Here is a 12,673-nt window from a genome sequence, read left to right as displayed (position 1 = left end):
GCTTATTTAGACTGCACCGACTTGTCAAATTTGTGATTATATTCATCACCCTCCAGGCAAAAAACCTTGTTCTGACACCTTTGTTAACCACACTCTTCTTTAATTTCCACAGATGACCTCTTGTTCTTCCATCACTATCACACAGCTGAAACATTTCCCCTGCATCAATCCTATAAAAACCTTTTAGTAATTTGAATGTTTCTATCATATCCCCTCTTCTTCGCCTATCAACCAATCTCTGCAATCCACAAGCTCTCAATCTATCAATGTAGGGAGCATTTTTTATATCACTCACCAACTTGGTCACTCTTCTCTGAACCCTCTCCACAGCCTCCTCATCTCCAAGGAATCCAGGTGACCAGCACAGTAATCCAAATGTGGAAGTATCAATGCTTTATAAAGGGGAATAATAACCTCTTTATCTCTGGATGTCAGTGTGTTCCTCAACAACCAAGTAATCCTATGTGAAATCTTGGACACCTTAGCAATGTGTCCTCTGAACTTCATCTCCCTATCTACCAATACCCCTAAGTCCCTAACCTCATCAATCTCTTGGAGTACCTTTCCATCGATGTAGTACACAGCTGGTAATCTTTTAATCCCAAAATGCATGACTTTACACTTTTCCACATTGAACTGACATCCATTTTCTTTTGCCCATTTTACCAGCTTATTTAAATCCTCCTGCAAACTTTCAACATCAGCTTGATTTTTTATTGCACTACACAACTTTGCATCATCAGCAAACAACTGAATATCTCCCTTTAAGCCGTTTCCTATATCATTTATATACAAATTAAACAACATTGGCCCAAGCACAGAGCCCTGAGGCACACCACTGTTCACCTGCCTCATCCTGACCTTGGCTCCTCCATACACCACCTTCTGGTATCTCTCCCTGAGCCATTCTCCTATCCATATCACCAATTTAATATCCATTCCCATCTGCTCCAATTTGCGTAACAGTGTTCTATGGGGTATCCTGTCAAAAGCCTTAGCAAAATCCAGAAGTACCACTGTGTAGCCAGTTCCTTTGTCCAACTCGGATGTTATCCTATTATGAATAGTTAATAGATTGCTAAGGCAGGATCTACCTTTAACAAAACCATGTTGGCCTCTATAGAGTATCATATCCTGATCCACCCATTCTTGAATTTTATCTTTAACCAACTTTTCCAATATTTTACCACTACTCCTGAGATGGTGATTGGTCTGTAATTCAATACCGCAGTTTTAGAGCCACCCTTATGCAAAGGAACCACTTTGCCTAACTTCCACTCTCTAGGGACCATACCAGAGTTCAAACTTAAATTAAATATCTAGGTAAGAGGGGTTGACAATTCATTTGCACATTCACGCAACACCCGAGCTGATATTCCATCTAAGCCTATCTTGGTCTTCCTCTGGATCGTTTTCCTGCCAACCTGGCAGAGAACAATTGATTTGCTAATCTTTCTTCTCCCATTCTATTTAAGTGGCCATACCACCTGAGATTAGCTCTGCTAATGCATTCCTGGATGCTGACAATGTCAAGTTCTTTCCTAATATCCTCATTTTTAATATGATATTGCCATTGATGCCATCTGTTCACACCTCTAATCTTTCTCAGGACTCTCATATCTGCGGTCTCTAGTCTTTGGTCAAGTGTTTTACTTCTCACCCAGCTCTCAGATCCATAAGTTAAAACTGGTTTGAACACTGTGTTGTATACAGCTAATTTAGTGTTCCGACTAATTTCTTTCTTATTCCATATGAATTTATTCAATTGACTTCCCACCATACCAGCTTTGCTGATTCTGTTGTCTATTTCTATATTTAATTTACCATCTTCAGTAAAAATCGTGCCTAAGTAGCTGAAATGTTTTACTTGTTCCACAGGTTCTCCATTCACAACACAGTTGACATTTTCAATGATTCTGCCTATTTTCATTGTCTTTGTCTTTTTATTGCTGACCTTCATACCATATCTATTACAACAGCTATTCAATTTAGTCAGAGAATCTTGCAGACTTATAGCGGATTTATTTAGAAGTATAACATCATCCACATAAAGCAAAGAGCTGACATTAACATTTCCAAGTATGATATAATTTTTAATACCACATTCCTTCATAATGAATTCCTTCATAGATAATGAATAACAGAGGGGATAATGTACATCCTTGTCTCACACCAGATTTAACATTAAACCATCTTCCTGTACTTCCTTCAATTCTAACTGCCGACTTACAACTCAAATAAAGACTAAGTAGTGCTTGATATAATGCCCCATTGACACCATATAACTGCAGCGTATTGAATAGCTTCTCTCTTGGCACCTTGTCATATGCCTTTTCCAAATCGACAAAACTTAAATACAGATCTTTGTTATATTCCCATGCTTTCTCGACTATTTGTCGTAAAGTGAAGATCTGATCCTCACAGCCTCTATTTGGCATGAATCCAGCTTGTTCTTCATCAAGCTTTTCTTCCACAATTCTTCTCAACCGTTTTTCAAGTATACTTGCATAGATCTTGCCAGGAACACTCAGTAGGGAAATACCTCTGTAATTCTCACATTCAGTTTTATTTCCCTTTTTATATATGGGTACTATGAGAGCTCTACTCCAATCATCGGGAATTCGTCCCTCTGTCCAGGCTTTCTGAACTATGCAGTGCAGCCACTGTAAGACTCTTATACCACCATACTTCTGCATTTCTGGTCGAATATCATCTACTCCTGCTGCCTTTCCACATTTCAAGCCTTTGATGGCTTTTTCTACTTCAAGTATGGATATGTATTCCTGACTGCATGCCTGGTGAGTGTTTTTTACCACTGTGCTGTCATCACTGCTTGTTTCATTTAGCAGTTTTTCAAAGTAATTACTCCATACTTCAAGGATATCTTTTTCTCCCGTTTTCATGTCACCTTTATCATCTCTAATTCCTTTTACAGCAGTCTTTCCTCCATTCTTAAGCTTCTTCAACAAGCTCCAGAATATTTTGCCAACTTCTTGATATTTATTTTCTATATTCTTGCCAAAGTCCTCCCATGACTTTTGTTTAGCTAGTTTTACATAGTGTTTAGCATTCTTGCATTTGTCTCTGTATTCTCTAAGAGCACAAGCTGACTTATTTAACAGGAACTTTTGATATGCTTTCTTCTTTTCCTTCAGAGCCTGTTTAACTTCCTGTGTCCACCAGGGAGTTCTGATTTTTTTTATCCTTGCAGATAACACCACATGCCTCTCTGGCAGAATCAATCAATGTGTTCTTCAGAATTTGCCACTGAATCTCCAAGGTTTGATTACTGTTCTCAAACTCTTTCATTTTTTCCTCAATAATCTTTGTGTATTTTAGTCTACAGTTCACATCTGAGAGCTGCTCAACTTTTATTCACTTTAAAACTTTCTTACATGTTATTCTTTTCAATATGTAATTCAATTTTATCCTGCTCAAGACTAAATAGTGATCACTTCCAATTTCAAATCCTCTGTACAGTCTGGTGTCCTGCACCAGGGGGAAAACATCACTATCAACAATAACATAGTCAATGAGACTTTTCGTATTCCTAGCCTCTTCTCTCCATGTGAATTTGTGCACATTTTTATGTTGGAACATGGTGTTAGTAATAACTAGTCCATGTCCTGAGCAGAAATCCAACAGATATTTGCCATTATTATTAGCTTTGCTCTTTTCTCCAAATTTTCCCAAAATATTTTTGTATGTCTCACAATCATTTCCTACTCTGCTATTTAGATCCCCAACAAGGACCAACTTTTCCTTTTTCATTGTGTCAGTTGCTTTTTCTAAAGCCTCAAAAAATTCCTCCAGTTCTACCTTAGTAGAACCTTCTGTGGGACCATAGGCACAAATAAGTCTCATTGTCCAGTTCCCCGTTTTCATATTTGCCCACATTACTCTACTTGAGACTGACTGCCATTCAAGAAGATTAGCCTCATATTTTGTGTTGAATACTATGGCTACTCCTTCTTTTCCTTGATTGTCATTGCCTGAATATAACATTTTGTATTTATTGCTCAGAAAGATCTCACCAGTTTTGGTCTTTTTTGTTTCAGTCACCCCTATTATGTCGATCTGGTACTTATCTAATTCCTCAGCTAGCTCCATTTCTTTGCCATTCAGGCTTCTTATGTTGATAGTACCAATCTTTAACTCTGGCGATGTTGAGTTGGGGTTTGTTTTCAGATTTGTTCCAGCAGCTGACTTTTCGCTGTTCGCCCTGGTTCCCTGGCGAAAGCAACGGGGACCTTGTTTAACCGGGCGATGCACCAGCCGGCATGAAATTTTGTCATGTTGTACCATCATTTTTTATTTTGGTTTAACCAATAAGAATACAATTTGGTCGGCTAAATCCCAAATTGCCAGCCCATCCTCGTTCGTTCAGTATCAAAGTAGATACCCAACAGGGTGCACCACGAGAAGGTGAGGATTGAACATTAGGTCAGAAGCCCTGGTCGGTTCTCCGCATTCCTTTAAAGGCTATGTGGAGGTCTCCTCTCAGTTATACAGCTTTGATCCTTAAGCATAAAAATGTTCCGGGTTGAATTTAACCACTGGTATGGGGGATATGAGTTGAGGAGAAAGCGAGTGCAGTACTTAGTCCTCTGCTATTTAATTTGTACATCAGTGTTATAGGAAATAACTTAAGGAGAAATATTCAGTTGTCTGCTGATAATAGATCCTGCAGGATGGCAAATAGATTGGTAGTATAGGCAAAGATAAATAGCTATCAGTTTAACATGGCCAAGTGTAAGGTGATGCACTTCTAGGAAGAGATCACAAGCTGTATACTACATTGATGGAACTGAACTGCAAGAAACTGATGAGATGATTGTGGACATGGAGTTAAAGTTTAGAGGACATATTATGAAGGTAGCCAAAAACACCACATCAGATTACAATGAAGAACACACTAGCAAGCAGCGATAGAGAAGTTATTGTTTACTTTTATAAGGCTTTAATAAGTCTACATCTGAGCTACTGCACATGGATCTGGACACCAGGATTCTGTGGAGATGAATTGGTGGAGAGGATCCAAAGGCGAGTGACAAAGATTGTGGAAGGTCTATGGAATGCTCCCTATGACAATTGACTGAAAGCCAGCTGGTTTCAAAAACTAGCTGACACATTCTCTATGTCCCCTCTAATTCATCTATGTTATTAATAGGACTTCATAGGATTGACACTGAAGACTTTTTTTTACAGTACGTGACAAGAAGGGAGAGAACAAGGGGAGGGAGTCACCCCTGGAAATTTTATAATAATATGATTATCAAGTATGTGAGGACTATATTTTTTGTTTGGGGAAGGAGGAATAGGTTGCCAGAGATGGTTATGAATGCATCGTCAGTGTGATGATGCACTCATCAAATGTGAACAATAGTTAGAGCAACGAGTGTTTGATACTGTAATGTTGACCAAGGAATAACAATTCGGTAATTTCTAGCAAACTGTGAAAAAATTTCATATTAAATTGCATAAAAGTGTAAATGAAAGAATGCAATCAATTAAAAAAAAAGTGGCATAAGATATCCTTGTATTATGCAGATTTCTCCAGAATAAAGCTTAAGTTAAAATGAATTATATTGTCATTAATTTCTTAATATGCTTTAGTACTTGATGATTTAGTTCAGAAAATAATCAAAATCTTACCTTATCAATATACGTACATCCCTTAAGACCACTTACTTCACATTTGGTAATGTCAGGAACAGTAAAATAAGAATGGAGTAAAAAAGTAAAGGAAAATTCTTTGTCTCCTGAAACAGTAGTTATATATGTAATGATTTGCATCAACTGGTGGGATATAAATTTTCAATACAGCATCTCCAAAATATTTAAAATTTATTTATTTATACAATTAAAATTTCTTAATTGTATGTTCTGTATTCAAGACAAATACAGCACATTACACAATATTCACATGCAAACATTTCACTTTTTTGTATATTATCATTAATAATAAATATGATAATAGATCATAATAAATAAATAATGCTAATAATATTATTAGACTTCCAGGGAGTCTAGGATTCATCGAGGGAGGACATACATCACCCACACCAGCTGTCACACCTTTTCTTAATCCAACTAGATGAACTCTCTACTTCAACAGGTAAACTGTTCCATTCACTCATGGCTCTATGAGAGAAAAATCTAGCTCTTACCCCTTTGTTGACTGTACATAAACTTCCACAGATGTCCCCTTATCCTCTTCTCATTCTTCCATATAATGGAAAATTTTTATCAACCAATATCCTATAATGCCCTCTCAAAAATGTACAGACTTCTATCATATCACCCCTCTTTCTTCTGTCTACCAATATCTGCAGTCCACATACTCTCAATTTATCCTCATAATCTACAATTCATAATCCCAATATCATCTCTGTAACTCTTCTTTGCAGCCTTTCCATAACTTCTTTATCCCTCTGTAACACAGGAGATGAAATCTGCACACAGTTAGTCCAGGTGCAGCTGTATCAAGGTCTTGTAAAGGAGCAAAACAGCTTCCATATTCTAACATGTCAATGTTTGTTTTAACATTGCAATTATCCTCTGAGTTGTATTTGCTATTTTGTTATGTGACCTTTGAATTTTTATCAACTGTTACTCCCAAGTTCTCTAACCTCATCTGTTACTGTTACTCCAAACATAATCTCACCAACATAACATGCTGTTGGATATCTCATTATGCCATAATGCATAACTTTACACTTACTAACATTGAACTGACAGTCATTATCATTTGCATACACTACCAGCCTATTCAAATCGCCCTGTAAATGCCATATATCAATAGTATCTCTAACTATTTTTGCATCATCAGCAAACAACTGAAGATCTGTCAGCCCCTTTCCAATATCATTAATGTATAGATTAAACAGCAATTCCCCAAGGACTGATCCCTGGGAAACACCATTGGTCACCTTAAATCTGGCAGATTCAATATCCCCGTATACTACTTTCTGATACTTGTCTATCAGCCACCCACTTATCTATATTCCAATAGTTTATAATGGAATATAAACCAATATTCTATATTCCAATAGTTTATATTCCAATCCCATATTCTCTGTAATAGCCTTTCATGTGGTATTCCATCAAATGCTTTAGCAAAATCCAACAGTATTATAGTGTATCCATTCCTTTATCCAATTCAGCCGTAACATTATCATAAAATATGAACAAATTGCTCAGACATGACCTCTCTTTATTTTAAGCCCCACTGGAAACTTGCTAAACTTATCCACACCAAAGATCAGCTCCCTCCTCTCTCAATACCTGGAGTATATAAAGTACCTTGTTTCTGCAAGTTGGCTTACTTTGGACAGACTGGTAGATTAGCCCCTATCAGTTTAGATTAACATAAATCGTACATCTGCAATCACGATTATGGCCAATCTAGTGTTGCAGACCATGTATTGAACACAACTCACAGGATCTTCTGGAAGAAAACCACCTGCTCTAGCATAGATTTAAATAGGAAAGACTGATTTTAGAATCTGCAGTAGCACACAGAAATCAACCCAATTTAAACAAATATGGATGCATAAAAATTCCCAAAATTCGGAAACAAAGCTGTCAGAGGTCCTAGTTTACATCCTAGAGTGCCTACAAACGTCTATAAAGGGAACACTAACTTGTATGGGACTTTAGAGTCACCCACATGCTTCATTAAGTATGGTGTTGTCTCTGTGCATGTTACAGGTGTTATTTGTACTTCCTGAAAATGTCTCAGTAACTGAGATGAACATTGGAAGTTAAAATTAGTTTTTAATCCTTCCCTAGTGCTGTTAACACTCCATTAAACCTCTGTTTAATGGAGTGTTAACAGTGAACAGTTAAGAGTGTTAATTTAAGTTCTTAATGAAACTGAAACTCTATTAATTTATATTTTCTTCAGAACTTAACATGCATCTTACATTTTGGCATATACTGATATATCAGGTGGATAAAATTGCTTGTAAATTACCAGCAACAATAATAAATTAAGAGTCTATTTATTTGTCCATAGTGTTGTAATGAATTTACTGTGAATAGTCCATTGTTTAAACTTTGCTAAATTTGTATAAATACTTGTATATTGCTGAGAGAAGGCTAATCGGATTTGCTCCTGGCTAATCCAATAGCCAGGAGCAAAACACGTTTTTGCCAAGTACACGTGCACGGTGGAAGGAGAGCATGCCATCCCCCCCACACACACACCACCACCACCAAAGAGCATGCTTGGGGAGATTATGGCACTAGATGCTGGGAGATGTAAGGTGACGTGAGCAAAGAGGGAGAAATTTAATGATGTAGTAAGGAAGTGTTGGGCGTGGAATTTAAAAAGCGAAGCAGCGCCAGCTCAAGATTTTTTTTCTTTTGTCGTCCTCTTCGCTTGTCGATGTTCGTCCCCGTTCCTTGGAAGGATTGTCGAAGCAGAGATCGTGGGAGAATGCCGAGAAGTCCTTGGGAGATTGCCAGTTAAGGATTCGCCCAGCGGAGCTGAGTTCCTGATTATCGCAGAGACAGCTAAGCCTTGCCGAGCCTGATGACCAGTGAATAGCGAGCACACCTGTCTTCGTCGCCAGAGATATATCAGTCCGGACCATTCAGTGGGGTAATGCAGACCAAGCAGAATGGAAGGTGGACCTGAAGGTGATGTTACATCCAACACGATGTTATTACACTAATCTGTTTAGTGAGTGTATAAAGGAAGAAAGACTGGAATTATTAGTTGGACATTAAGTTTAGAATGTTGTGGAATTTTATGCAAGGACTTTAGAGATATAGTTTAAGAGGACAGTGTAACTCTGAGACATGAATGAAGAAATTAGGGTTAATTTTAATGTCTAAGAATGAATAACCTTTAGCAGAGTAGAGTTTAAGCTCATGATTTACCTTTGATAGAATGTTTTAACTGAACTGATACATGTTAAGAGAGAGAGTAAGAAGGGTTGGATAATTATGTTTTTCTTTGAAATTGATATTGAAGCTAGCATGTGCCAAAGTTTATTCATGATATGTAATCTGACTAGAGTGTAATTAAATGTTTTCTTTAGACTCAATAGTTGACTTGTCTGATCTCATTTTCTATTGCACCGCTCATAAATAATCAAACCACGGCAGGAGGTAATTTATTGGGGAGGCTACGACTGCAAACTAAGTTAAAGATTGATGAGGTTTGAACTACTTCACATAGTTTAAGAAATTAGGGATAGTGTGCTATGCCAAGTTCTGGTTCTTTGATTTTTCATTGTTCAGAAATCTAGGATTCAGGGTGGTGCAGTAGAATAGAAATTTCCCTGAATCTGAAGAAAAAACTAGCACCAGCACTGAAACAAAGGAATTGCCATTGTCCATTGGGAATCTCTTTGTCTTCTACCCATGTGCAATATCTTTAAAGTTGTTAACAGCCCAAAGTAAATTTTGAGACTACATAAATTAAAGATTTAATGAAGTATAATTAATGTTCTAACAGAAAGTGTTGAATTAAGGAATTATTAACGATATAGACACGAAGTAAATATTATTATTATTATTTCGGGCGACTCCAGGAAGTCCTTAGACTCATTGAGGGAGGCCCTAAACATCATGTCCACACAAATATACGACATTCTCACAGTATCTATCATACCTTGCCTTGAACTTGCTCACTGTCATAGCACCCACAACAGACTCTGGCAGCTTATTCCACTCATTTACCACTCTAAAAGTAAAGAACCCAGCTGTAACACCCCTGCTAATCACACTCTTGCCCAGCTTCCATAGGTGTCCCCTAGTTCTCCCACCACCAGTCCTGATCTCAAAAATATCCTCTGAATTAATCCTATAGAATCCCTTTAGCAATTTGAATGTCTCAATCATATCTAACCTTTCCAGCCTATCAACTAGTTTCTGCAACCCACAAATCTTCAACTTGTTCTCATATGGTTCATTCCATAGACCTGCTATCATCTTAGTCACTCGCCTCTGGATCCTCTCCACTTCCTCCCCATCAAGAAGGAACCGAGGTGACCAAATCTGGGCACAGTAGTCGAGATGAGGTCTTATCAAGGCTCAGTACAGAGGTACAATAACTTGTTTGTCGCTGCTCGTTAAGGTATTTTTCAACAACCAAGTGAATTGATGAGCTGATTTAGCTACTTTTGCAATGTGCCCCCTAAACTTCATCTCCCTATCCACCAACACTCCCAAGTCCCTGGCCTCATCAATCTCCTGGAGTACAGTTCCACCAATGTGGTATACTGCTGCTATCTTTTCACCCCAAAATGCATAACCTTACATTTTGTCACATTAAATTGACATCCATTCTCCTTAACCCAGAACTCCAATCTATCTAAGTCATCCTGCAAGACTTTCACATCTTCTGCATTCACTATCGCCCTACCCAACTTTGCATCATCAGCGAACAAATGAACTGTTCCGCTTAGATCCTTCCCTATATCGTTAATGAACAGATTAAACAGCAGTGGTCCAAGAACATAACCCTGCAGCATACCACTAGTCACAGGCTGTCTTTTGGACTCTACTCCTGAATAAACCACTCTTTGATATCTCTCCATCAACCACCCACCTATCCATCTCACCAACCCTATATCCATTCCCATATGTTGTAGCTTACAGATTAGAATTCCATGTGGCATCCTGTCAAACGCCTTTGCCAGGTCCAGCAGTATCACTGTAAACCCATTACCCTTATCCAGTTCAGCCGTCATCTTGTTATAAAACTTGAGCAAGTTACTGAGGCATGATCTACCCTTTACAAAGCCATGCTGTCCACTGTACAGTATCTCATTTTCATCAATCCATTCCTGTATTTTTCCCTTGACTACTTTCTCCAAGACCTTGACAACAACTCCTGATATGCTGATCGGTCGGTAATTTGCAACCGTAGTCTTGGATCCTCCTTTATGCAGTGAAACTATCTCCCCCTCTTTCCACACCTTCGGGACTAAACCAGACCCAAGACTCAGATAAAACAACATGGTCAAGGGCCGTGATAATTCCTTAGCCGCTTCACGCAAGACCCGTGACGGTATACCATCCAATCCCACAGATGTATTCATATTAAGGTTCTGTAATAGACTATTCACCTCCACTTCATTCATCACAATTCCCGTATAAACTAATGCTTCCTTCATTTCTTCAATGTCTTCACCTGGATGATATACTTTTGCAAAGTGTGCGCTCAGTAACTCTACTATATCGACTGATTCAGTGACCTCCTTACCATCGTCATTCCTTAAAATCATTTTGCCGTGTACAGTTTTTTTCTTGCTTGCAGCATATTGAAAGAACTGTTTGGGATTCTCTTTTGCTTGCATAGCTAGTTTCCTTTCATAATCCGCTTTTGCTTTTTTTTACCACATTTGTTACCCTTCTGGCCTGCACTTTATACCGTTCGTGTGCCTGCAGGTCACCCCTTTCTTTAAATTCCCTCCACAGTTGTTTCTTTTTTTTTGCAGCTGAAGCTTAATGGCGTTATTCATCCATTTAATCCCTACTTGTTTTACTATTCATACCCTAGGTATACAATCAGCCATAACCTCCTGTAAATGCTCCTTGACCACTTCCCATGCTCTATCAACATATTGATATTTTGATATTGACCACTTCCCATGCCCTTGCAGTTGTACATGTTGTACAGTTGTCATACTTGTAAGCACAGTAATTCCACATATACCTTGTCTTAATCGAAAATTCCACACCTTTAGCCACCTCCTAGGTCAAGATCTTATGATCACTCTCCCCAATAGGTGGCAACATGGTCATATTCATTACAGTCAAATTCTGAGATGCTATTGCCAGTTCAAGCACTCTCACACCCCTAGTATTTTCAATTACATGCTGTCTCAGATAGTTATCCCTTAATAATTGAATAAAATCCATTTCCTTCCTCACATGTGTCCTCTCCTCCTTCCAATCAATGTTACCATAGTTGAAATCCCCCATAATAATTACCCTCCTTCCACTCATTTCATCAATTTGTTTATGCATACTATCTCCACCACCTATTCCATCACCTGGTCTATAGCAGCATCCAACTGTATATTTTATTCTGCCAGTCTCAATCTCACACCAAATAGCCTCAAATGAGCTCCTTTCACTATCCTGCAATACAATTTCAATTCTCCTTGGCTGCAGTTCATCAGCTATCATCAATAACACCCTCCCCCCATTTTATTCTCTCTGTCCCTCCTAAACACACTATAACGTACACATTCTATCCCACTAACTATATATAAGTATATATATTATAAGCCAAGTAAGAAGAAATATAAGAAAAGTGAGGATGAAACACCTCCAACATGATGCTTTTCAAGCACTTAAGCCTTAACACACAAATGACCTCCCTTTAGTAAACCCATCCTGTTGCTTGAAAAGTACATTTTGTTTGTTCACCCATTTCTGTACACAATGTTATTACCAACTTTTCTAAAATCTTTTCAATTACTCCAGAGATACTGATAGGCCTCTTGGGGGACCCTGTAATCCCTAGAGAGCGCATCCCCTGGGTGGCGGATAGGTGAGCCCACCGTGTGTGTGTGTGTGTGTGTGTGTGTGTGTATATATATGGTGGGGTGGTCCTAATATACTGAATAAGGACTCGTGGACCAACACGGCCATATGGGGCAATCATCTTGATTGTAAGGGAAGCAGCACTCCCATGAACCCCTTGCTG

The 12,673-nt window shown here is 38.4% G+C and overlaps 1 protein-coding gene across 1 annotated transcript in view; it reads right to left on the bottom strand.

Annotated features, from left to right (window-relative positions):
• Nucleotides 1-12,673, bottom strand: part of LOC150109359 (uncharacterized) — a 116,005-nt gene that overhangs the window by 20,203 nt on the left and 83,129 nt on the right. The window contains exon 7 of the mRNA XM_090407662.1: nucleotides 5,656-5,762. Within this exon, the coding sequence (XP_090263788.1) occupies nucleotides 5,656-5,762 (107 nt within the window). The remainder of the gene's footprint in view (nucleotides 1-5,655; nucleotides 5,763-12,673) is intronic.

Source organism: Typopeltis vanoorti, chromosome 2 (assembly GCF_054136105.1).
Source record: "Typopeltis vanoorti isolate ZY-2024b chromosome 2, IOZ_Tvanoo_1.0, whole genome shotgun sequence".
Taxonomy (NCBI): domain Eukaryota; kingdom Metazoa; phylum Arthropoda; class Arachnida; order Uropygi; family Thelyphonidae; genus Typopeltis; species Typopeltis vanoorti.
This window is presented reverse-complemented; position numbering and strand designations above follow the sequence as displayed.